We start from the raw sequence: 26,619 nt of genomic DNA on the forward strand, positions 1-26,619 counted from the left end.
TTCGTTGTCGTCTTACGGTGCCGCGAGCTCTTCCTAGCCACAGTAGCGTCATGTTGCTACTGCTACTGCTCCTGCTGGCGAGGCACGACTGCCCAAAACCCACTGGCAAACACTCGACGATAACGCGGAGCGAACGAAACGCTGTTCGGGTTTTATGGCAATTTCGCTTTCGGAGGGCGGCCCCCATACACTTTATAGCGCGCCGGCGCACCGGCAGCATCCCCAGCTCTCCTCTCCTCTCCTCAGTCGCGTGTTCGCATTCGAGCAGTTCTCCGGACCGACTGGAACGGGGCGAGGGCCACCCGCACGGAACGGACGCTCGGTGCGGCCAACTCGAGCAGCAGGATGGTGGTCGCGAGCAGCAGCAACCCACCGAGCAGCTCGTAGCATCCGAACAGCTGATCGTTGGTGAGTGGCGTCGGTACCGGATGGTTGCCCGTTGACTGGAGCCGGTGGTAAAGGTTGCTGTAGCTAACGTAGCGCCGCAAATGGTGCGTAAAGTAGCCCGACATCACCAGCTGATCGATCAACCGATCGAACGGACCGGTTAGGCAGGATTTGCGGGGAAAGTACAGTCCGATCGGTAACCGTACGAGGACCGTGCCAACGAGGTGGACATGCCCGGTGCGATAGTGCTGCCGGTTGTAGTACGCCACCCGTTCACTGTCGATGATGAGTGCGGTCCGGTCACTGTAGCCAGCCAGCTTATCCAGCACCCGTTGTACCTGCGCATTATCATCCGGCAGCCAGTGCGTTCTGTGGAGGAAAGGCAGAGCGGGGGGGAGTGTTGAAATTATTCTCCACAGCAATGGCCAATCGGTCGCTGCACACCCATCTGTTGAGCAATTTTTAGATGCCTGGCCCGGCAAGCTGTACCCCAGTTTTTTTTTCCAAAACACATGCAGCTTGTTTTTTAATGCTGAGTATTGTGTAAAAGTTTTGGATCGATCGAGAAAAAACTGACAACGATACAGATTTTTGAAAACCCGCGTTTCATACACTTTGCAGAGCGTTTCGAAGAAACCCAACGTTTTAATACGTCGGTGCCCATCCAGTACCGTATAAACTACTGAACCGATTGGTTTGAAACTTTTAACACACAATCTGTATACTCTTAGCTAGGTAGCCCAGTTGAGATTTCATAAAAATTGTTGATACTTTTTTTTAAACAAAACTTTAAAGCACGCGTTGTTGTGCAAAATCGCAAAAAGGATCACCAACTTCAAAATGCTGCCAACAAGCGAAAAATATGAATATCAACAAAATCTTGACGGGACTACCTGGATAATCTTATAATCTTTCAAACGAGTATCGATTTGTATGTTTCTGATGACCCATCGCGCAGCTACGATGGGCACCGTGAAAAAGTACCTTTCCGCAAACGCACCTTCATAAATGTGATGCCATGGTTGAAGTTTTTATCAAATCTCCCTCAAAATCGTACCAAATATTCTTCAAAAGTTGTAGTGTAATATGCCATTCACTTGAGAGAGAAATACGTCGAATGGTTACGCCACAAAAAATCCTCAAAAATGAGCCCCCCTTTTTTATCGGCTAGAAAATTACTGAATCCCCATCTAGGCGCTGGCATCCTTACCTCGCCAGTACACCGGGCAACGGTCGCAGATAGCCAGCGGTACCGTGCATCGACAGGAAGCGAAAGTCCCGCCTCAGAACCGCTGCGAGCGTCCGCGGGTGGCTGTAGTTGCGCCGCGCCTGCAGATAATCGTACAGCGCCCCCTGATAGACCGAACGTACCACGAAGCTGTAAAGGATCCAGTGCATCAGCAGCGTACGGGCGAAGGTACGGCCCGGTTCACGGGGTACCGGTCCACCGAAGTACACGTTCAGCAGATTCAGCAACGGTGCCCGAACGTGGCGCCCGTAGAGAAAATCGAGCAACGGTCGCGATGTCCGGCACCACTCGAGCCCAGCAATCAGGACGACGGCAGCGGCCAACACGGGCATCACGGCGGCCCAGGTGGTCGGTGCGAATGGGAGGAACAGCTTCTCGAACGGTGTGTATGCCCGGCCCGGTGAAACCGCCATCATCATGCGGATCGCGTAGTAACTCCGCCCGTGGCGCATCACCGCGTTCCGATCGCCCCGGATTGCGAACCGGCCAACCGTTAGGTTGGCTTGCTCGGTGCGTACGAGCCGGATGCAACCGGTGGCACTGGTGGGATCCGTTAGCTGGCCAACACGTCCCCAGAGGTACCCATCGCGAGGGGTTAGCACTCGGAGAGTGAAGTTGAGCTTCGTAGCGAGCGCACGTACCAGATCACCTTCGAGTCCCCTCAACAAGGGGTCGTGGGCCTCCAGTAACACGAACGGTGGCAGCTGGAAGGTGGCAACGGTAACCGGACAGCCGTGCAGGTTCGCCAGCTTGTCCGGGAACAGCTCGAGCGGTGCCGGTGGCGATCCCTCACCATCGGGCGTCCGTTCGTAGCGGTGCAGCAGCTGCGGTACGATGCGCTCGCAACCATCCGCCCGGTACGGGTAGTACGTGTACAGCAGGACCTGCTGCAACCGGCTCCGATCACCGAGATCCGTCGCAATCACGTTCACGTTCACGATATTCAGCTGCCAGAGCCGGGCAAACAGTTGCTGCAGCGTGGCCGGTAGCAAACGATCGTACCGCGTCAACACCAGCAAATAGTACCCGGAGTAGTCGTGCTGGGCGGGATCCAGCTCCGCAAACACACGCCCAAAAGCCTCCAACCCGTCGAGAAAGAACAGATTAAAGATCGCCGGACGGCGCACCTGGTTGAGGGCGGCCGGTGAGCGGAAAACGTACGCAATCCGGTCCGACGTCCGCTGCATCACCTCGTCCACGATGTCCGACTGCAGCTCGTACGTTAGCCGGCCCTCCACCGACAACCGTTCGATCATGGTGGCCGAATGGTTGCGCACAAAGTACCGCTCCAGTACCTCAACCAACACCACCGACAGCTGACTGCCGACCGTGTACGCCCTCACCTCCAGCAACGAGTAATCCATCGGTGACGTCACTGGGGGGTCCGTCGTCACCACGTTAACGGCCACCGTGTACCGCAGCAACCAAGCCAGAACGAACGGGAACCACATCACCGTGGGAGCGTGCCGGCGGATGAATTCCGGGTGCGTGAAGCCTGCTTTATATACCCTCCCAAAACGGGAAGTGCCAACTCACGGCCAAGGCACCCCCTTTTTCCCCCCCCTTTTTTTATCCTCACGGTATCGGTGGCTGGAAATCCCGGCCTTAAATGGAACACAAATTATAGGGGCCGCGGACAGGTGCCTTCAAACCCATCAATCAACACATCAACCGGAAGAAGCTCCTTCGCAAGTCGCACACGGGGCACCCGGTGGGGGAAGGGACGTCAAGTGTCCGGATTTGGGAGGGGAACACTTGGTATTAGTTTACCAAACCCCCCCTTTCCGGCGATCGGGAAAAGGGTGCGGTGCTTTTAGTGTGAAGGTTTTTTGCGCCCTTGATTTGGAACAGCGAGAAACGCCAACACCACTGACCACTGACCGCTGCCAAATCAGTTCACCCGCGGAAGGGATAGTGACGGAGCTACTACGGTGATGCGCAATGCTTTTTTTTCAGCATGATTTTCTGCTGCAGCGTATGCACACTACGGCGACGACGAGGAAGACGAAAAAATGTCTCATTCTAGGGCGATTTTTTGGCGAAGAAACTATTTAATTTAATATTGGCAAGTGAATGTCATATTAAAGTACAAGTTTTCAAGAATATTTTGTTGTAGTTTGGGGGAGATTTAATAAAAAACTAATACATGGCATCGATTTTCGGAAAGCCTTCCCTTTGAATTTGAAGCCCTGTCTTCAAAACGGTTCTTTTTCCGGTCCCATTCGTCACCGCAGGCTGGTTCGTTTGAAACCAATACAAATCAATATTCATTTGATAGATTACAAGTTTATCTAATAAACACCGTTGAGTTTTTGTTGATATTCAGATTTTTCGCGATTTGGCAGTATTTTAAAGTTGAAGAAGTGATCACACTATAACCGAAACCGGGTTCGTCGCTTGAAGTCTTTTGATTTCGAACCAAAAATGACTCTTTTTTGACGATTTGTGTTTAGAAAACTATCCACCTAAACATAATTCTGTAAATGCCATTATAAACTGCAACTTTTCTACTATGTTTGGTCGTATTTTGGGGACGATTGATTACAAATTGCGTCCATGGCATCACAATTTCCCATGAGAGTGCATGTCTGCAAAAATGTACCGAGTGCGCCATCAGGTGCTTCCCTTTTTTAAAGTGCAATATCTCTGTCATTTTTCAGCCGATTTTAGAAAATAAAACAGTTTTAGTTATTTTTTTTCTATGCCATTTAGTGATAATTAACTTAAAATATGATTATCAATCAAATGACCGCCTTCAGTCGCGCATACCAAAAAGAGGCTCTTTTTCGGGCATTTTGGAATGTATTTGACAACATTGAGAGAGTTTTTTTGGCAATTTCAGCTGCAATATTTGCTCTAAGGTGTTTCACAGACTTCTGATTGTTGACAGAAATCTTATTTTTAGAAATAGAACCACATAAAAAAGCCCATCACCATCATAATGCTTCGAACGAGGATTCACACATCCATTCGCACGATCGCAGCATTCACTACTGACCGATTATTTTCAATGCAAAAGTGTGACAATTTCTGTCCGCTCTCTCAACGTAAAGTGATGCATTAATAAAATGGAATAAACTGAAGTTTCAGAAACTGTAGCATTTGTCAAAATCGATTGAAAAATGACAGCGATATTCCACTTTAAAATAGCTAACCACCTGATAGGTCAGTTTTACTTTGAATTAATCGACCAAAACTGTAAACCCAGTTCTCTTGAAAGGGTGAGCATTGATGAAGAAGTGATAAAAATCCGAGAAAAAGAAAAGTGTACACTCTACCCACGTTGGAGAAGCAACTGCAAACCACACTGGTTTCAAATTTATTTTACGATTTAACACAATAAAAAAGCTTTTTCATTTTACTGCTCTACATAATCCGCCAGTATTGGTCGCATTCATCATGTCACTCGAACGAATCAAAGAGCTGCCCCAACCAGCGCACCCGCCGGGACACTAGCTCCAGCAGCAGCAGCACCACGGCGCACCCGTGCGCCACACCCAGCACCTGGTACGCACCGGCCAGATGCCCGTTGGTGAGCTGCTGCGGTCGCCCGGTTGCCGACGGTGCACCATCATCCCCGACCCCCCCATACAGCTCGTAATCCCCGTAGTTCCGCACCCAGTACTGCATCAGCCCGGCGGGGGCAATCTTACGAATCTCGCGATCGAACGCATCCGTCAACATCGACCGCCGGGGGTAGTAGATGGTGAGCGGGAAGAGGGTGATCGGATCGCGCGTCACGTGCACCATCTGGCGCCGGTGCGCCCGCCTGTTGAGCCGGTTCGCGTACGCGACCATATCGAACGGGCAGACGACGGCCCGGTCATGGTACGCCCGGTCGGCCATACCGCCCACCATCATCCCGAGCGTATCGAGCCCGGCCGGGATGAGGTGGGCCCGGGCCCGCACCTCCGGCCGATCGACAAAGAACCGCAGGGCGAGGTGCACCATGTGCAGCTCGAGCGACGACCGGTACACCTCGTCCAGTGTGGCGAGCGGTGGCTGGTAGGCGCTCCGCTGCAGGTACCGGTACAGTGAGGCCTGGTAAACCGTGCGCAGTACCAGCGTTTTGGCGAGCCACAGCAGAAAGAGGGTCCGGGCAAAGTTACGGCGCGGGCAGGGTTGAACGGAGCCACCGAACATGAGGTAGAGCGCACGGAGCAACGGCATCCGGACGCCGGGGCCGTACACAAAATCACGGGCCACCGAGTGGCCACCGGTACCGAGGCCGGCCACCAGACACACCAGCACCGCTAGGCAGCAACTGACGGCGATCCAGCAATCGGTACGGAACGGGCGGAACAGCTTCTCGAACGGAGTGTACGGACGTCCCTGCGGTACCGCCATCCGGACCGTGGACGTGTAGTGCGTGGTGCCGGGGCGCAGGTACGCGTTGCGGGACGGATCGATGGCCAGGCAAGCGATCGCCAGATCCACCTGTTCGTCCTGCACCAACCGCATCAACCCGGTGCTGTTACCCTGCGGTCCGATCGTACCCCACTGCCGGGATACGGTGAGGTTGGTGCGAAACCGCAACCGCTCCGAGACCAAGCGCAACAAATCACCCTCGAAGCCACCGAGCTCCTCGTAACCGTCCACTTTGCGGTGCACGATCGTGTACGGTTTCGCCTCGAACGTACCGACCCGGAGTGGGCAGTTGTGTAGATCCGCTAGCCGGGAGCCCGGGTACAGATCGAGCGTACGCATCGTGCCCGGTGGCCACCAGGTACGCTCGCCGCCGCCGTAGCGAGCGACGAGCTGGGTCCGCGGTTGCCGGCACTGGCCCGGTGCGAACGGGTAGTACGTGTACACTGCCACCGACGGCGTCCGTTCGCGTACCACCACATTCACGTTCACGATGCGCCGTTCAAACAGTTCACCAAACAACCGGTCGAGCAGCTTGTCGAGTTGGTGTTGCGTTGCGTACCGTTCGGTCAGTGCGATCACGTACCTTCCCGATGGATCATTCCGCTCGTCCAGCACCCGGCACAACGGTCCCACTATCGGCAGACTATCGAGCAGCGCGAGATTGAACAACCGCGGAACACCGGGACGGGATGGCAGATCCCAGGCCAGCACGAGCCCCGATCGGCCGATCCGCTGCAGTACCTGGTCGAGCAGATCCGCCGAGCGGCGCCCATCCGTATCCGAAAGGTCCGCGTACAGGTAAACCGGCTGGAACGGGTGGTGGAAGTAGCTGCGCAGTATTTCCGCAACGACGCGCGCCAACAACTGCTCCTGGTGCACGGTGGAAGCAATGCTGAGCAGTGCTGGCCGTGCGGGACCGACGACCAGCGACAGCAGCACTGGCACTGACAGCAACCAGGACGAGGGCAGCATTGCCACCAAACTGAGCACCGGGCGGACACGCTGGTTGCCTTTTGTTTGTGCTCGAGGATGATACAGGATGGGGCAAAAAAAATGAAACGTCTCCCACGGTGTGGAGGCTTCGGTAATTAATCCATTTGTTTTGTGACATTTTTTCCCCTGAATGCTGCGATCCTTGCAAGGGTATTGGGTAAAAGTTTTGGGCCAATCGAAGAAAAAGTGAGAAAGTTATAGATTTTTGAAAACGGGCGTTTCATGTAAGGATTTCAACGTCGGTGCCGTATAGCTGAACCGATTGGTTTGAAACTTTTAACACACAATCTGTACACTCTTAGCTAGGTAGTCCCGTCGAGATTTTATGAAAATTGTTAATACTTTTTTTTAAACAAATCTTTAAAGCTCGTGTTGTTGTGCAAAACCGCAAAAAGCATCCACTTTTTCAATTTCAAAATGCTGCCAACAAGCGAAAAATAGGAAATTCAACAAAAACTTGACGGCGTTACCTAGATAAACTTATAATCTTTCAAATGAGTACCGATTTGTATGTTTCTGATGACCCATCGCGCAGCTACGATGGGCACCGTGAAAAAGTACCTTTCCGCAAACGCACCTTCATAAATGTGATGCCATGGCTGAAGTTTTTATCGAATCTTCCCCAAAATCGCACCAAATATTCTTCAAAAGTTGTAGTTTAACATACCATTCACTTGCGAGAAATATGTAAAATGGTTATGTCACAACAAATCCTCAAAAATGAGCCCCCTTTTTTCGGCCAGAAGTTACCGAAGCCCTGCGTGATAACACGCAGTTTTTCGCATTCTTCGCATATTTTTGTTCGGTGGATCTTATATAAATCAACAAATACTTCTGCCAACGCTATTAGAAGCTTCATTGTTGTCCTAGGCATGCAAACAATGCATGTGAAAGGCCTGGAGATTGCAACAGGACGCTGTATCTTCCCCGCAAGGCAACAGCGAGACATGCGATTGACGAAAAGAAAATCATTCCCCACCCTTCATTTCCATGACTCATTGGCTGTCGATATCTATGGGCGCAAAAAGCGCACGACTTGCCCGTTTGTGGTGTTTTAAAGAGCAGGGTTAGACCTAAAAAATGACATACTTTTGACCAGATTGAGCAAACGCTTCTCTAAGAATGAGCCAAAAATCCGACAAAGCACCTTGCGCGGCAGCAAGCGATGCTTTCTTCTGCCGTTCACAATTGATCCAAAAAATAACATAAAATAAAAACACTCAACTGATTCGACAAGTGTATGAAATTCCCGCCATTTTAAAGGTTTTACCTAAAACAGAAAAAACAATTCGCACAAAAAATGAAAAAGCTCTGGCGTCTCTGAAACTGTGTGGCCGTTTTTGTGTCCCCCCCTGTTAAGGATTGTGTTCCCCCGGTTTTGTTCAGTGTCTTCCCTTTGTCCCCCACTAATCACTAACGTCCTGGTCCTTGCCCCTGAAAGGGGGTGGTCAGTATTTAAGGACGTTACGGTCGGATTCAGCACCACCACTTGCCCACAATGGCGCCACTGCCGCTACTGCCGCTACTGCTGCTGCTCCTGTGTGTTGTTCCGGCAGCTAGCATCCTGCAACCGGTGGAACCAACCGCCCCCCACACACCACTCGGTACGGTGGTGGGTGTGGTGCTGCAAACCGCATTCCTGCGCCCCTACACCACCACCCTCGTCACCCTGCACAGTGAAACGGTGGAGGGAAGGGCGGTACTGCAGGCACTGCTGTCCGAGCTGCTGCTCCATCATGTGCGCGGTCAGCTGGTGGTGCAACTGTTACGCCCGGAAGCCTCCGGAAGCCACTGGCACCGATGGGCTCCCCCCCGGACCCACTGTTTACTGTTGGCCGAGAGTTACGGAGCGCTGCGGACGGTTTACGATCGGTTCACCCACCACCGGTACGATGCATCGGGGTACTACGTGATCGTACTGCACGCCAACGACACCACCCTCGCCACCGTCAACAGTCTGTGCAACGATTTGTGGGCACGCGAAATCGTTAACGTGGTGATTGCGATCCGCCACCAGCCCACCGATACCATCCAGCTCTGGACGTACGTACCGTACTCGCCCGGGTTGTGCCGCGTCCCGAAACCGGTCCTGCTGCTCCACTGGCCGCAGGATACCGCACTGTATGGGGTGAATTTTTTCCCACGTAAAAACCTTCGCTTCTACGGGTGCCCGTTGCGCGTTGGTGCGTTCGAGACGCGCCCATTTACGATGCTGCTGCCAGCAGGGACGGGAACGGGGTGGCGGCTCGGTGGTTTCGAGGGTGATCTGCTCGAGTGTCTCGCCCGGAAGCTCGAGTTTAGCGTCGATCTACGGGTACCGCCCCGGGCGCAACAGTGGGGCCGGGCCGCGTACGAGAACAGCACCGGGCTGATGCGGATGATCTACACGGCCGAGGTCGATCTCGGTATCGGGTGTCTCGGGGTGTCGTACGAGCGGAGTGTGATGCTGAAACCGGGCAAGGTGCACTTCACGACGACCCTGGTGCTGGTGGTACCGCCCGGCCGGCCCTACAGCTCATTCGAGAAGCTGTTCCAACCCTTCCGGCACACCGTTTGGTGCGTGACGGTTGCGTACGTTGCCGTTGGGTTGCTGATCGCGGCCACACTCAACCGTCGCACCACACCGGCCCTGCTGCAGCGTGCATTCGCGGGCACCACCGCGCCAGCGCTCAATCTGGTGCGCATCCTCTTCGCCAACCCGTTGCCCCACCCACCGGTCACCTGGCTGTCGCGGACGTTGCTCCTGCTGTGGATCGGCTGCTGTCTGGTGTTGCAGATGCTCTACCAAGGCTCGCTCTATCGGTTTCTGCAGCGCACGAGTGGCCGGCCGCCGATGGCGACGCTCGGCGAGATCGATCGGTCCCGGGCCGCATTCCACATCAGTGATTCGGCCCGGCGCTACTTCGAACCGTACCCGGACCGGTTGGCGCGCCTGCGCTACCTACCGACGGTGCCGGACAGCATCGCGGCCCGGTTACGGTGGGTCGGTCAGCATCCGGACGATCCGGACGTGAGCATGTGCACGCGGGACCACGTGGCGTACCACAATCTGTGCCACCGGGCGGATGGCCAGCGGCTCCGGATTGCCCGCCAACCGATCGCCCTCTACACCGTCACCATCCTCTACCCGAAGCGCTCCATGTTGACGGGCGGGTTTGACGAGCGGATTGAGCAAATCGTTGCGTCCGGGTTGCTGAAACGGTGGGCCTCCCGGTATGGGGATTATCGGGGCGATCGGGGTGAGGGTGAGAGTGTCCGGCCGGCTGGACCACCTGCCGCCACTGCTGCCACCCAGCCGGCCCCAATCCATCTTGGGCAGCTGCTCGGTGCGTTCGAGGCACTCGCCGCCCTGCTCGCCCTCAGCACGCTCGTCTTTATCGTCGAACGGTGGCTTTAACTTTAATTAGCCTCCCACCCCCCCCCCCCCCCGCCTCCCCTTTCCCGAGGCGACGCTAGGAAGATAAACAAGGGGTCGGGGATCCGCCGATATGGTTATTAACTTCGGATAATAGGATTAAAGCGGGCAAACTTTTATCCGATTGCATCCCACCCCCCACTCAACTCCGCTGCGTTGCGATGGTGACCCCGCGACAAACACACACACAGAGGTCGCTGGGCGAGAACGTGGGGATTTAATGAGAAAAAGGGGGATGGTTTGATGTTTCCCCTTAGAGCGTGACGTCACCGATCAATCCCCTTGATGAGCTGATAAGTGGCAGCGTTCGCGGTCGCGTTCGCGTTTGGTGTGCGTACCCTCAACTGACTTTTTAACATGCCCCCCTTCTCCTTAGTGTGGAAAATGGAAAACCGGGATTTCCCAGGACACAATACAACTCGGCACAATGGAAATGGACGACGAAATAAAATAAAAAAAGGCCTTTCCTCCCAACCCCGCGTGATTGCATTTTTGCTTTTTATTCCTGCACCGCATTCCCGGATCGATGTTGCCTTAAATTGGTTTAAATTGATCCCACTGTGCACTTTGTGCATTGCGATAATCATCTTGATTGGTGGTTGCATCGCTTGGTGCCGCGTGCCATTGTCGGCAATCAGTGTCGGTGGGGGGAGGGGCGATCTGAAAAGAATAATGAATCACAGCAGGGGACGGGGGATGTATTAGCGATTTACGCCACGTCGCTTTATGTTCATCTTCTTGTACGAATTATTTTGTGTGCGTTCCGTATCCTTTCTGCGAGAGAGATGCGATATTTTCTTTTCAATTTGAACTCTCAAAACGAATTCGCAGCTCCTTTAAATTCACCAAAGTAAGTTACTAGCCTTTTCGTTTCGTTCAAAGTTTGGTCTTTCTTTATTGATTGCGGCGCAATCCCACACTGGTAATTTCTGGCCAAATAAAAAGGATAATATATTTGACGATTTTTTGTGACGTAATCATTAAACTTTATTTTTTCAAATAAATGGCATATTAAACAACAACTTTTGAAGAATATTTGGTGCTATTTTGGGGCAGATTGAATCAAAACTTCAACCATGGCATCACATTTATGAAGGTGCGTTTGCGGAAAGGTACTTTTTCGCGATGCCCATCGTAGCTGCGTGATGGGTTATCAGAAACATACAAAAGGATACTCGTTGGAAAGATTATAAGTTTATCTAGGTAGTCCCGTCAAGTTTTTGTTGAATTTCCTATTTTTCACATTTTGGTAGCAGTTTGAAGATGAAAATGTGATCCTTTTTCTTCACTTTACTCAAAAACACGATTTTGAAAGATTTGTTTAAAAAAAGTATTAACAATTTTCATAAAATCTTGACAGGACTACCTGGCAAACAGTGTACAGATTGTGTGTTAAAAATTTCAATTCAATCACTGCAGTAGGTTTTACGGTACTGGATGGGCTCCGACTCGCATGGAGCCTTGTCTGAATCGCCTATTTTCAAAAGTCCTTAACTTTGTCAGTTTTGCTTCGATTGATCCAAAACTTTTACACAATGTTCTTGAAAGGATCAGCATTCGGGGAAACATGTTAAAGATACGTGTCACAAAACAAAATTATACATCAAAGCCCCCTTAACGCGAGGATCTCACGGAAACAGATCTACAGTTTTACCGATTTTTCCCCGGGGTCCTTCATTGAACAATTAATTTAAAAAACACCAAATAAATACATGTATTTCCTTTTCGGAGAGCGGTGATCGCAACCCATGCAGCATAGCACAGCATTGATGTGGAACGCCTAAACGGGTCCACACACTGGATGCGGATCGTGCGTTTCCCGAACGGCACGTGGTTCGGCGTGAAGCTGCCTCCTCGTCCACGAGCGGTTCTGGCGCAAGCGCTCTAAAACCCGTCTGTATCAAACCATATTATATGGAGGTGGTCACACTTTAAATGAGGAGCTATATTTTGAGGAGCTTTCGATTCGAGCTTGAAGGAAGGGTTTTGTTTTCGAATCGGTGGAAATTTACAGATTGTATGGCGTTTTCTGAACCGGCCGTAGGAGATTATAGGCAAACAAACCAGTGCCTCGATTTTGCCATTTTTTTTTTGTACATGAATGTGCTCAAATCGCGGTAGTTATTACAATCTGTGTATAGATTAAACTATTTACGATCATTCGATAAGGTACTGTGGTATGAGAATGCTGGTAATCTCGGTGTGAGCAGCAAGGCTTTTTCGTCAAAAAAAAAAACGCCACCCACATGGCGTGCTAGCAAATGTTTTAATTTTAACCATCCTGCTTTGTTCCTCTCGGTACCGTACGATTCGCATCCACTGTGTGGACACTTTCGCGACAGCTCTTGTGGAGAGTTGAAGAACAGCTATAGTTGCAGGACAGTCGTGTGTGCTTCCTGGGAGGCATGGATTTTGTTATCGTACCGTGCTGTACCCGATCGCTGGTGTGCCGAGCAGTCAGGAGTTCACGTTGTGAGTCAGGGCAGGCGGGCAACTAAATTGTTTTTCAATGTTGTATCGAATTCGCGATCCACCACACTGAGTGCGTTCATTTATCTCTCGCTTTCCCAGAAAGGATTCGACCGAGAAGGTAACCCAAGGCGAAGCATACCGGAGGGTAGAATGTTTCTTTTTTTTGTTTTTCTTCTGTTCACTGGCGTGTATGCGATGCAGCCACTGGTGGTCTGTCGTTTGGCTTGGTTTGGCAGCCACCCTGACCTTGACTATTAGGCCTGCTGTGGCGTTTCCGGTGGAGCGGAACGCGCGCGCGAGAGAGAGAGAGAGAGAGAGAGAGAGAGACGGAAGGAATCACAATCACAATATCAATGCGACAATCAAGAACACAACCTCCTCGAACAACCACCCTACGGCAGATCAACCAACAACAATCCCGGTGCCCGGCTGACCTTCCCGGCCTGTGACATAACCCACCATCCGTTGCGTCAATGTGTTTGTTTGTGCCACTCTAGAGGCCTCCTTGCGTGCGCCAAGTGAGGCTGCATGATCGGCTAGATCAGGCGCGAGAGAAGGATTCAGAGTGCAGTGCTAACGAGCGGGGGGAGGGGACGCCATCACAGGTAGTCACGAACGGGTGCACGCGCGTATCCTTGCTCCTTTGCTGGTGGCGGTTACCTGGTACTTGTATTGTTGATGCGATGCGATCGTTCAAGAGAACATTAAACCCCCCCGCTTTATGCTAGCTGTATTGAAAGTTATTTTGGTGCCCATCGAGCTCTTTTCCCGAGCGGCACAGGCGAGTGACATCAGCCGCATCGTCTGGATGCCATGCCGGATGAAAAAAAAGAATGAAGCTACGAAAGAACCAAAACCGTTCACTTGATCTCCCCGGTCACCGCTCGCCACTTATGTTTTCCCTCATATTTATATAAACAATGCTTGGCGTGTCTAATTACATGCGTTTTTTTTTTACTGCTTTTAGGCAGACGCTAGCATCTGGCAGCCGTCGCGACAAAAAACCGAACGAGTCGAGCATCGAGCACGGCGCGGTAGCAATCCCGGAAGAATTGATCGCAGAACGAATCGTGTCGCAACACCCGCACCCACACCGACACATACACATCCGTCGATCGATCGAGATCGCACGAGCGAACGCGGTCACGTTCGGTTACCTCCCCCCACCGTCTTCGGTCGCCGCGCTAGCACCCACGCACGCTGATGGATGTTGAGCACGCAGCCACCCGTCGCCACTAGCTGTGGGTTTGTGTGTATGTGTCGTTCGCCGTTGTTCCCTGTTGTCCAACATCAGTGGAGTAGACGGCGTTCGCAAAAAAAAAACCCCATTCTGTCGGCTCGGATTGATCGTAAACGAATAACTCTTGGCGTAGAAGCTTGATAGAACAAAAAAACAAAACAAAAAAAAACACCCCCCCCCTATTTCAACGGACGAGTGCGCGAGTCCAAGAGACACAGTGCGGTTGCGGGAGTTTGTTCCCGAAGTGCGAGGCACCGAATCATGTGAACAGCGAATCTGCCCCCTCCCCTCGACGCGTCCCGACCGATGCAGTAGCGACAGTAGCAGCGAAAACAAACGAACGATAGAATCAACGAAAAATACCACCGAGGCCACACTTGCCACAGGCGCCCTGTGCCGGCGGTGAAGAATAACATCACCACGACGCAGGCACAGAATGGAAGAGGTTGGTAAGTGTCGGAGTTTACAAAAATTGTGTTCACCCGTTTTCGAAAACCGGCAAAAGCCTTGGGCAGCATACGCCTATCGGGAAGTATCCTATTTTAAACGTTGAATAACTCTGTCATTTTTCAATCGATTTTGACAAATGGGACAGTTTCTGAAGCTTCAGTCCATGCCATTTTAGAAATAGTTTATTTCCCATTAAAAGAGCGGACTGAAATTGTCACACTTTATTATGAAAAAAAATCAATCAATAGTGAAAGCTGCGATCGTCGGATTTGACGCTGCTGGCTTTTTTTCTGTAGTTCTATTTGAACAATAAGGTTTTTGCAAACAACTTGAAGGTTATTAAACAACTTAGAGCAAATATTAGAGTTGAAATTGCCAAAAAAACTCCCTAAATGTTGTCAAGTACAATGCAAAATGCCCGAAAAAGGGCCCCTTTCTGTATGCGCGAATGAAGGCGGTCGATTTGATCGAGAATCATATTTTGAGTATAGCACAATAAATGGCATAGAATAACCGAAATTAAACGGGTTTATTTTTTAAAATCAGCTAAAAAATGACAGAGTTATTCAACGTTTAAAATAGAACACTTCCTGATAGGCGACCACACAGCGTTTTCATCATCCGAGAATCATTTCCCGATCTAGTTAGGAATCGGATAAAACCATCCGCAATACCACAATACGCTTTTGTATCTTACTCGAAGCCGGCTACCACATTTACACAAAACGTTTTTTTTTTGTTTTTGGTGTCATTTTGCACGCGATAACACGTCTGCAGCTCCTTAGACCTTGGTCGCAGCTTCATTAACTTTTTATGTTGTTTGTGGCGCCGGTGGCTCATATTTCTGTCCTCTTTCGACGTCGAGACGATCACGTTGGTGGTTGGCCAGTGGCGTTTGCTGTCTTGCTTTCGTTACCCTGGAAGCACCCCGTGGCAGTCACAGCGCGTGACCGAACGCGTAAATTAATGGTGCTAGGTGCTGCAGCTGTTGCAGCAGTGATTAAAGGCAATTATTGCAACCCTCCCTCCCTTGAGGGTAGAGTAGTGCACGCGTTTTTGAAGAAAACTGGTTCTGTGTGCTGTATAATTAACGTCCAGCCGGCACTTTCGTTCCGCCCGTGACCGATCGCTTGTTCTACGAAGTGCTGTTGCGGTTGGTGGAAATAGATGCATGATTGCAATCAATCCTTGGCACTGATATGCACGCCGAATGTTTTGTCAACAGTTTAGCCATGATTCGAGCAAAGCGCGTTCCGCCGCTTACAGTTTGCACCAGTGCGCGAGTGTTGCCCAGTAACGAGATAACCACCGTCCGTGCCGGACTGCGCATTGGAGCCAGTGACGCACCACGGCCGAAAAGGGGGGAATCTAGCGCCAGGCCTACGAACACACACACACAAACCAGGCAGATAGGTGACGCATAATCAGTGGGTCCACTGTTGATGGCGTTCTGTTGGTGAATATCCACTCGCTTTGAGTGTCAGGAACGGAATCAATTAGTTCAATTTTCGGTGTCAAGTCCCTTAGGCTCACGTGTTTGCCAGATGAAGCGTAAGTGAACGAAAATGTTGACCACCGAATGAACACGAAAAAGAAAAATACTGTAATCGGTTGCCGAAGTGACAATCACAGGACGAATCTTATATCGCCTGCCCCCTCTATTCCAACAGATACTCATGGAGTGAGCAACAGCAAAACCGGCGGCAGCATGTCTAACTTAAGTGATACACCGAGCACAATACCGGTCGTGGGGAACGCGATAGCCCACGGTGGTGCCGTACACCAACAGCGGCCCCGGATGGACATTGCGGTGGTGATTGACTGTGAGCACAGTGCCTTTCTTAGCCACCGGAAAGCGGCACTGGAGGAGGTGCGCCAGGCGTGTAGCCAAGCCGGTGCCAACCTGCAGCTGCTCCTGTTCGAGGTGCTGGACTACGGTGACCTCAAAACGCTCGAAGCCTTCTACAACGCCGACGTTGTCGTGGTGGATTTAAGCGTGCAAACGCAACAGAGCACCCTTTGCTACCAGCTCGGGGTGCGCGAGAGCTTCGAGATGAACGAAAACATTGTCATCTACAACGATACACACAACGAGGCGACGTTGCGGATGAAAATCTCCTGCGGTAACTACCAGTTCGTGTCGTACCGGTTGCACGACAGTGCCGTGTTGGTGACGAGCCCGCTCAAGGGTGTTAGCGATGAGCCAGCGATCGGGCCGGGCACGCAAGGTCAACAGCAACAGCCGCAACCGCAACAGCCGCAACCGCAACCACAAGCAAGTGCGCAACCGATCACGCTACTGGCCGCACTGCGCAAACTATTCCAGGACGTGGAAATTCAATCGAAGGCCCATTTGCGCGAAAAGTTTCTAGCGGATTTGCGGGGCTTGCGCGATCAGCACGCGGGCAATGTGGAGGAGCTGCAGCGGATGCTGCGCAACATGCGCAAACGGCTCGACGATCCGCACGTCCTCTCGAAGGAGATCGTCCAAACGTACATGCTGTCGTTGCGGGACGTCCAGGATTACGATGCGATGGTGCAGCTGGTCGACGATCTGCAGACAATTCCGAACAAGCAGAACTACATCAACACCGGCCACATGCACTACCTGTACGCGTTTGCGCTGAACCGTCGCAACCGCGAGGGGGACCGGGAGCGGGCACTGCGTACCTGTACGAAAGCGTTGGAGAAAAAGGAAAACCACTTCCCGGATATGCTGTGTTTGTACGGCCGGATCTACAAGGACATGTTCGTCGAGTCGAACCACACCGACCAGGAGAGCCTGCGGAACGCGATCATCTGGTACCGGAAGTCGTTCGAGGTGCAACCGAACGAGTTCGCCGGCATCAACCTGGCGACGCTGCTCGTGATCGATGGGAAAGATTTCGCCGACACCGAGCTCCAGTACATCACGATGAAGCTGAACAACTTGATCGGGAAGAAAGGTTCACTGGCCCAGATCCGGGACTACTGGAATGTGGCTACATTTTTCGAGATTTCGGTACTGGCGGAAAACTACGCCAAAGCGATCCAGGCAGCGGAGTGTATGTTTATGTTGCGGCCCCCGAAATGGTACCTCAAGTCGACCATCGGTAACATTACGCTGATCGATCGGGCACGCAAGCGCACGGAGGATGCCGGCACGGGCCTTCCGATCGAGCAGCAAATTTTCCAATTTTGGATGGAATTTTTCATGGAAGCAACGGCACCGGAACCAACGAGCACGGTACGGTTTCCGATTCTCATACTGGAACCCCAGAAGGTGTACATGCCGAGCTATGTGGCGATCCACATGGATGCGGAGCAGAAGTCGATCGACATTTCCAACATTTGCCTACAGCACGCCAAGGGTACGTGCCTGAAGCTGCACGATTTCAACTTTCAAGCGAATCAAATCAAATCGGTCAGTCTGTACAAGCGGGACGAACGGTGCGCTTACCTGTACGTGCAGCAGAACTCGGACGATTTTCAGATGTTTTTCCCCTCGGTGCAGTGCCGGCAAACGTTTTACGATCTTATCCTGCAGATGACCGCTGACCAGGGGTCGGGCTTTATCGATCTGTCGTCCGCGGAAACAACGGCGGACGAGCTGAAGTACGAGTACGAAACGGATGACCACGGGCGGCGCATCATTCTCGGCAAGGGCACGTACGGGACGGTGTATGCGGCCCGTGATCTAACAACGCAGGTAAAGATCGCCGTGAAGGAAGTGCCCGAACGTAACACGCACGATGTGCAGCCGCTACACGAAGAGATTAAGCTACACTCGCAGCTCCGGCACCGGAACATCGTCCAGTACTGGGGTTCCAAGTCGGAGGATAACTTTTTCAAAATCTTCATGGAGCAGGTCCCGGGCGGTTCGCTGTCGGCGCTGCTCCGCTCCAAGTGGGGCCCACTGAAGGAGACGGCGATCGCGTTCTACTCGCCACAGATCCTTGAAGGGCTGAAGTATCTGCACGATCAGAAGATTGTCCACCGGGACATCAAGGGTGATAATGTGCTGGTGAACACGTACAGCGGTGTGGTGAAGATTTCCGACTTTGGCACCTCGAAACGGCTGGCCGGTATTAACCCGGTGACGGAAACGTTCACCGGTACGCTCCAGTACATGGCACCGGAGGTGATCGATCAGGGTGTGCGGGGGTACGGCCCGGCGGCCGACATCTGGTCGTTCGGGTGCACCGTCGTGGAGATGGCGACCGGTAAACCACCGTTCATCGAGCTCGGTTGCCCGCAGGCGGCCATGTTTAAGGTGGGTTTCTATAAGACGCACCCAACCATCCCGCCGGAGCTGTCCGAGCGTGCCAAGCGCTTCATTCTCCGGTGCTTCGAGGTGAACGTGGATCTGCGGGCGACCGCCGCCGGATTACTGGATGATCCGTTCCTGTGCGAGTGAGTACTGCGACACCGACCGGGCTCATTATTTTCAACAGCGAAAAAACTCACAAACTCCCGTCTTTCCGTGTTGCAGCATGAACAAGAAGATGCGCCCATCGATCAGTAGCAGCAGTGCGAGCGGAATTATCGGTGGTGTATCGGGGGCAGGCGGTGCTGGCGGCGGTGTCCCATCGATTACCGGTGCGTCGGGCTATGAGTTTGCCCGCAGCGTTAGTATGCCGGCCGATCGGCACGTGACGAAACCGCACACCACGTCGTCGTCGTCGTCGCAGCAGGGCACGGCGGTAGCCGGCCACACACCGACGATCGGATCGGACAGCAAGTGAGTGTTTGCGATTTTTCAGTTGTTTGTTTGTTTGCGCGACGCTTTTGTCTGCTTTTCGACAAGTTTTCGGCCGAAAGCCGAAACACAATGCGCTGTGGCGTACGCTTAGTGAACTATTCGCTTACATCCTTGTTTTTACTAACATGTGCTTGTGCTTGTTAGAATAGCTTCTTTTTTTTTTTTTTGTTTCCAAACCATTACACTTCAAGTTCTGCTTAAGTAATTATGAATATTTTATCTTTATTTTCTCTTTCGTTCTATGTCGTTTCCTTCGTTGCCACCTGCTCCTGCTGTTCGATTGTCTTCGATGTTGTTCTTCTTTTTTTTCTCGTGGGTGTTTTAATTTGTTTTGTTATGGCTTGATCTGTTTCAATGCGTCCTGCAATACATTAAAAAAAAACAAACATGACGTACACACTCACTCTACACACAAATGCCAAAACAAATGCGTCTTGCGGTTTCTGTCGGTACACGAATTCACCAACCGGCATCTCTCTGGCCATCATCATCATCATCTGCTGCTGCTGCTGCTGCTGCTGCTGCTGCCTGTTCCTGCTGCAAGTTCCACGGCATTCTATTCAACGGCAGCGACCATAACCAGTCCGACTGCACCGAGGCCGGCCTCGGTTCGATCTCGGAACAGACAGCTGTCTCAGCTAACACCGATCAAAATGCCCAAACAGAGTGCTGCTGGTGGTGGTGGTGGTGGTGGAGGTGTTGGGAACAGTATCGGGTAAGTGGCCGCGTCCTGCGCCGTGACACTACCACATGCGATCAATCAATCATTCATTCATTCATTCAAGTGTTCAAGCGCGAGTGTGCAATTGAGCTTCTTAAAGAAGAAAGAATTATTCTTAATTAAAGAGTGAATTAACTCTTTGTGATAACTGAAGCTTTTTCCCCCCCTTTTCCCCCATTATCATTGGCAGCAACCTAGCCGAAACACCGTCGCTGGAGATTGAATCGGCGGAGCAAACTCCTACCACCTTTCACCTGAATCGTCGCAGCTCGTCTGGCGTACTGCTCTCACCGGAGGTAAGTTTTCCTGGTCCCACCTGGACTGATATTTAAAAACCTAATGATCCAATGCTTCTATGCTATGTTCCCTGGAGGTGGAGCTAACTTCGTCGACGACCAGCAAGTCACCGCTCGGTGCCGTCGGTGAGGCGAGCGAGAGCGACGGGTTTTACTTGCTAAAGAAGGACTCGCAACGACGCACGACGCTGGACAAGGTGCTGTACCACGATGTGAACAAGATCTGCGAGGTGTGGCTGGACAAGATCGAGTCGGACCGGAAGGAGAAAGTTGTGATAACGCGCGGTCACCTCGAAACGCTGCTGAACGCGTTGCGCCGGTACATTGCGGAGCAGCGCAAGGAAGCGCTCGAGCAAGCGATCGGCCAGCTGAAGGAGCGGCTCGATTTCGACTCTACCGCCATCGACCATCTGCACCTGGCGCTGTACTCGTTCCAGGATGCGGTCAACACGGTGTTGCGGTCGCACAACATTAAACCGCACTGGATGTTTGCGCTGGACAATCTGGTCAAGAGTGCGGTACAGGCGGGCATTATGATACTGTCGCCGGAGCTCGGTGCAAATCTTGCCGGCCAAACACCGAACGATGACGAGGATGAGTACGAGAACGAGGAAACGGGTTGCGCGGGCGTTACTGGTGGTGCAGGTGGTGGCACTGGTACTGGTACTGGTACTGGTGGGGGACAGGCGCCAGTGAACCGAACAGTTACCCGGGCCCGCCCGCTAGCGGTAGTGCGGGACTCGCGGCGCCATTATGCACGGGATGAGCACGATTGTGTGACGCTGCGCCACTGTGACGATGACGAGGAGGACGATGAGGAGGAGGATGACGAGGAGGAGGAGGACGAGGACGAGGGGGACGAACAGGAGGAAGGATATCGTGGCGGGCGAAATGTTCACCGAGCGTACCGCAACGGGACCACCGGGCTAGTCGGTTCCGCCAGCTCCACCACCATCATTACCACCACCGGGGTGCCGCACCGGGGTGCCAAACGAAATGCGGAGCTGCGTGCGGAAATAACAAGACTGAAGGAATGCATTCTAGAATCTCAGCGAGCGTACGAAGCCACGTTCCGGGCGCTGCTCGACAACGGTGCGTTCACGCGCTGCCTTAGCGACCAGCTGGTCGCACTGATCGAGCGGGGGATCGAGCGGGACGAACGGCACCACGGCACCAAGCGCCCGTTCGCTGGCAACCAAGCGGACGAAGCGACTGTCGACATGCCCGACAAAGAGCGGAACGAGGAGGATAAGAAGAAAGAGCGCCGGAACGAGGAGCCCGATCGAGCCCTGCTCGACAGCTGGCTGCAGCAGCAGGGCATCGAGAGCACCGTCAGCCGCCAACGGATATTGCGCGAAGGTTTCCGCTTCCGGGATTTCCTGTACGATCTCGAACGGGACGATCTGTGCCGGCTAGGGTTGAGGTAGGGCCGGCAGCCGCTGTTGCTGTGCCTCGGGAAATTAAAAACTACTATCACTAAACACACTTCTTCACAACTCTGCTGCCGTCTTTTTTAGAATGGGAGAACAGCTACGGATCTGGAGTGCGCTAAAGGCGCACCGGCAACAGCAACACCATCGACCAACAGCCACCAACGCCCGCGACCACAACTGCCGGCACAACAATGCGATCGACGAAAACAATCACCAGCCGGCCAGCGGCACGCACGACCCGCAACGATACTCATACCGCGAGGAGGATGAAGACTTTCACTAACGGACAGGCTCTGTTGCAGGCCCGAATTGTTGTGGCGCCAATTTCGATCGTACAATTGCAACAGCTGTGTGTGTTTTTTTTTTTGTTTGAGTGTGCCATAAGCTTGCAGGAGGTGGAAGAGACAACAGCAAAAAAGAAGAAGAGAAAAACGAGCGTTAGATCTATAAAACCCTCGCCTCCCGTTGCACAAACCGCGTGGGTTGCCTACCCGTCCTGTGTATCCCTTTTTCTGATTTGTTAGTTAAAAATCGCGCAATAATCCGTGTGCCTTTTTTTTTTGTTTTGCGGCTTTTAAAAAGATCGCGCCAGATGATGTAGAGGAGAGCGCCACTATTTACGAATCGTTGGAAATAGCTACAGAGTATCCAGTGAAGAGCGAATAAATAAACCGAGCAATACTTTTCCCATAAAAAAAACCCCTCGCTGTGGCAGTTAATAGTGTATATTCCGATACTAGTTGATTTTCCCGATTGCAAACTAGTCTAGACTAGTTGATTTTTCCGATTTATCATTTGTAGCACTTAACATGTCTATCAGCTTGAGTTTTAGTAGATTCAAATACAGCTCAAACTCGAGTTGAAACATTTTATTTGAAATAGTGCTCTATCATAATGAAAGCCCTAAAGCGGAAGGTGAAAGAATGGAGTAAACTGCGCTTTGATGTAGCCAATCAATTTAGAGACCCCAAAAGCATTGGAAATGACACCCATATTGCCCTAGAAGGGATTTTCAGGATAGGGGGTGTATGGTGGTAAGATTACGCGAGTGTGCAAGAGACGTGCATAGCCATATAGGAAGCGAACGAGAAACATGGCAGACAGAGAGAGACGAGAGCTGACCAGAAGAGAGAGAGAGAGAGAGTACTGAGAGCTCGATTGAAGGAGATACATTTTCTTTTCCCCGCCCGTATTCTCCTAATTTAGTCTTGCTCGAATTTTTCGTACGTGCGCGTGGGCAAAGCGTGTGGGTTCTGTGTGTCTGGCTTTCCCTTCTTCTCTTCCTCTTCTCGCTGTGGTGTTTTGATTCGTTGTTTTGATCTCGGGGTTCAAGGTCAAAAACTGCTTGCTTGCGAGTCAAAAATTGCTGTACGCTGTGACTGCACTCCCACTGTCGTTCTCGTTTGTGACAAGGTAAACCCGGACAGTGCAACAGGCTTGGAGAGCAATTAAGGAAATAAGTGATAAATTACTGTGGTGGAATAGTCCTCTAGGAACAGAAACTGCAAGCCGCGCCTGTCATCATCCCCCCAAAAAAACATGCTGCAAGCGGTCTCGAACGACGGGCTACTGTGCTTATCATCTCGTATTTGTTGTTGAAACATATCGGTCGAAGCATGAGGTGGAAACGAACAGTATCCCCTTCGCAAACGCAGCGCACAGAGCGAGTTCCGATGGTAGTCGGTCTCTGGTGATCTCTGGTCGGGTTGGTGTGCGTGCCCACAACATACGACGACGTCGCGCGGCTCCTATCTCTGGGGTGGACAACGGACCAGCAGGTCGCGCAGGTCGGGACCCCGTCGGCACAGTATCAAAACCCGTGCCGAGTAGGATCGGTTGCTCAACAGTGTACACACTAGGATCACTTCACAGGTCAGTGGAAGCGCCTTGCCCTCGGTAGCGAGTTCATTTAGAGAGTTAGGCTACTTGTTTTGGGGTTTATTTCCCTGTAAGTTATCACCAGCTGATCACTGGGTGTAGTGCTGTGGGATTGCTTCCGGCAAATTGTGTGCCGCGTTGTGCTGATTTCAACTAATCAGCAACAACGGTCAACGTAGCGCAGACCGCAATTTATCAGTCAACTCGACTCGACGATGCACTCTAATTTGAAGCAAAATACGTACGGCGGCATCATCTTAATGCATCTTTTCCTCTCCTTCTCCCGTTCTAGCCGGTAACTGCCATTTGAAGGAGGTAAACGAGCCGTGGGACAGCTAGACGACATACAGGACCCAAGTTGAACCAAGTTTTAATTGTTGCAAGTTCCTGTGACGCGTAGCAACAATCATGGCTCGGAGCAGTCCCGTGAAACATGTACGTTAAACCGGTACGCCCGGAATCAATATCTAATCGGTGCTTAATCCTGGCTGGACCTAATCAACGACTTTAGTCGCGTGGATAAGATAACGTACACGAACCGTAACACACGCGAACCAGTGCCCACCCCCCCCCGTTCCCGACTGCCTGTGAGCCCGTGTTTCGGTGCTAGGACGCTCTCTTGGGCACATCGCAATGAGATCGGCACTCTGTTGTTGGCTCGCGCTTCAAGAAATATCCTAGCACGACCCTCATACTAGTTCGAAACTATTCTCAAGCTACATTCACGATGATTAACTGGCTGGTAATTGCAGGAAACGTTGATACCGTTCATCGTGACGACGGCACTGTACTTTGTACTGATCGAGCACACGGAACGCGGCACAACGCCATCGACCGTGCTGAAATGTATGCCGATCGTGAGCCTGCTGTTCTTCGGGGCACTAACCGATCTACAGGCGAAACAAGCGTAAGCCACCAGCACAAACCGTTTAGCTGAAACCAGCCACGGGAGATGATTTGCGTTTACGTTTGACCTTTTTGTTTTGTTTTTTTTTCTTCTGCTCTTCTGCTGCTTTACAGACGACGTTACAAGCGAATGATTCTGCTGGGGCTGTTCTGTTCGTCGTGGGGCGACCTGCTGCTCAATTACAACCTGTTCGAGGCCGGCATGGGGGCGTTCGGTGTGGCGCAGATCTGCTACGTCAACGCATTCGGTTTCCAGCCACTGCGGCCAGCAGTCGGCGTAGTGCTGTACGCTGGCGGAGTGCTCGGTTAGTGGTAGCTCCCCCCCGCCTCCTTGCACAGCAACGATCTTGCCCTGCAATCCCTGTCTATATTTTCTCTCTCTCTCTCTCTCTCTTTACACTTCATTCCCTTAGCCACTTCCGTGTTTTTCGCCAACCTAAACTCAGTGATCAAAGTATGTCTTCCAATCTACGCAGTCCTGCTACTGACGATGTGCTGGCGAGCGCTGGCTAGGATTCAAACGCGAAATGTGAGTCTGCGTGTACGCTGGCCCCGCGGGCAGCTGCCCGTATATTCATTTAACTATTCGACATTTCTTCTCTTTCTCCCGCACAGCATAAACTGCAGGTGTTGTGTGGTGTCTGCAGCGTGCTGTTCGTTATATCCGACGGCATAATCGCGTTCGACAAATTCTTTACCCCCATTAGTGCTGCCCAGGTAGGTATCGAGCCGGCTGCAATGCATTTAGTGATGGGCGCACGGTCGGAATTGCACCGACGATTACACTCCGATTCCACACCGGCAGAAGAAAAACAAAAACGGAGTCAATTTCGATTCGGAGCCGTGAATCGATTCCGGGAATTGACGACTTGGCGGGAGGGGGCAAGTCTGGTGCAGCAGTGACTGCGTTCCCACTGCTTTGGTACAGCCATTCGCCGTAGTTGTTTATTGTTTTGATTTGGCTTTAGCGCCACCGTCCCACTGCTAGCCATGGTGGCTGGCGATGACCGATTCCGAGCCCGAGTCGTCTCCGAGCCAGATCGATTCCGGGAATTTCGGGGAGGGGAAAGCCCGGCGCCGCAGTGACTGTGTCTTCTGCTTTGGTACGCTATTCGCAGCGTAGTCGTTGATTGTTTTGTTTTAGCTTACTACTTTGTTTACGTTTTCGCAGTCTACCTGCGCTGCTGGGCTCCCGTCTAGTAGAGCCATGGTCACATGATGAGGGAATTCCCCAAACAATTAAACGTCGATCGAGACCTTTACAGTAAAGCGAGACGCCATCGGCGCTGGTGCCTCTCCATTCCGGGAATTGAGACTTGGAGGGGGGCAAGTGCGGCGCAGCAGTGACTGTGTCTTCTGCTTTGGTACGCTATTTGCAGCGAAGTCGTTGATTGTTTTGTTTTAGCTTACTACTTTGTTTACGTTTTCGTGGCCTACCTGCTACTGGCCTGCCTCCCGCGGCTGTTGTTTAGTAGAGCCCAGGCCAGGTATACGTTGATCGTTGATCTTGAACATTCAAGTACAGAAAGACGCCTTCGGGGCTGGCGATGACCGATTCCGACCCAGATCCATTCCGGGAATTTCGGGGTGGGGGAAAGTTCGGCGCAGCTGATGCTTCTTCTGCTTTGGTGTAGCCATTCGCCATTTGCGTTTCTTCCGGGCTGAGGGCTTGTTTTACCCATCGACTACATCACTGTTCATGCATTTTGCTTTCGTGCATTTCTCTTTCCAGACCTACATCATGCTAACTTACTATGCTGCCCAGCTCGGTATCACGCTCAGCATAACCGATGGAACAATCGGCACCTCGAAGAACACCAAAGCGAAGGCGCAATAGGCAGACGGTTGTGAAGGACAGTGGCAGAGATCGTTATTGTCTTCAATACCACCCCCCGCCCACGCCCCTGTAGTCAATGCATTGAATACAAAATCTGTGATTCTGCATCTTCCCGCTATTTGAAACGAAACCCTTTCTCTCTCTCCCTCTTAGAGATGGATTGTTTTGTATATTTTTCCGTTTTTTGAAAGGCAAATAAATAGACTGCATAGGTAATATATGTTGACCCGCTG

The 26,619-nt window shown here is 51.9% G+C and overlaps 5 protein-coding genes across 10 annotated transcripts; 3 read left to right on the forward strand and 2 right to left on the reverse strand.

Moving 5' to 3' along the window:
* Positions 1–242: 242 nt before the first annotated feature.
* Positions 243–3,087, reverse strand: LOC126572642 (uncharacterized). Its single transcript, XM_050232158.1, has 2 exons — positions 1,598–3,087; positions 243–756 (listed from the first exon to the last, which is right to left on the reverse strand). The coding sequence occupies exons 1-2, from the start codon at positions 3,085–3,087 to the stop codon at positions 243–245; spliced, it is 2,004 nt and encodes a 667-aa protein (XP_050088115.1).
* Positions 3,088–5,038: 1,951 nt separating this feature from the next.
* On the reverse strand, positions 5,039–6,976 carry LOC126572712 (uncharacterized). The gene has a single exon (XM_050232286.1). The coding sequence runs from the start codon at positions 6,974–6,976 to the stop codon at positions 5,039–5,041; it is 1,938 nt and encodes a 645-aa protein (XP_050088243.1).
* Positions 6,977–8,495: 1,519 nt separating this feature from the next.
* LOC126572768 (uncharacterized) lies at positions 8,496–10,394 on the forward strand. Its single transcript, XM_050232423.1, has one exon. The coding sequence runs from the start codon at positions 8,496–8,498 to the stop codon at positions 10,392–10,394; it is 1,899 nt and encodes a 632-aa protein (XP_050088380.1).
* Positions 10,395–12,754: 2,360 nt separating this feature from the next.
* On the forward strand, positions 12,755–22,455 carry LOC126578738 (mitogen-activated protein kinase kinase kinase 15). Of its 6 annotated transcripts, none has more exons than XM_050241733.1 (8): positions 12,755–12,884; positions 13,852–14,573; positions 16,245–18,966; positions 19,046–19,294; positions 19,860–20,030; positions 20,227–20,332; positions 20,410–21,755; positions 21,850–22,455. In XM_050241733.1, exons 2-8 carry the CDS (start codon positions 14,561–14,563, stop codon positions 22,046–22,048), a joined length of 4,806 nt encoding a protein of 1,601 aa, XP_050097690.1. In that variant the 5' UTR covers positions 12,755–12,884; positions 13,852–14,560; the 3' UTR covers positions 22,049–22,455. The 6 variants fall into 6 exon arrangements, with proteins under 6 accessions (XP_050097690.1, XP_050097605.1, XP_050097960.1 ...); XM_050241648.1 differs by having other exon boundaries at positions 12,771–13,002; XM_050242003.1 differs by having other exon boundaries at positions 12,771–13,002; positions 13,852–14,569.
* A 532-nt stretch (positions 22,456–22,987) lies between these two features.
* LOC126581774 (lysoplasmalogenase-like protein TMEM86A) lies at positions 22,988–26,602 on the forward strand. The gene is made up of 8 exons (XM_050245656.1): positions 22,988–23,178; positions 23,251–23,637; positions 23,936–24,078; positions 24,396–24,550; positions 24,664–24,854; positions 24,963–25,078; positions 25,165–25,266; positions 26,282–26,602. Exons 3-8 carry the CDS (start codon positions 24,052–24,054, stop codon positions 26,384–26,386), a joined length of 696 nt encoding a protein of 231 aa, XP_050101613.1. The 5' UTR covers positions 22,988–23,178; positions 23,251–23,637; positions 23,936–24,051; the 3' UTR covers positions 26,387–26,602.
* The last annotated feature ends 17 nt before the right edge of the window (positions 26,603–26,619 follow it).

Source organism: Anopheles aquasalis, chromosome X (genome assembly GCF_943734665.1).
Source record: "Anopheles aquasalis chromosome X, idAnoAquaMG_Q_19, whole genome shotgun sequence".
Lineage (NCBI taxonomy): Eukaryota > Metazoa > Arthropoda > Insecta > Diptera > Culicidae > Anopheles > Anopheles aquasalis.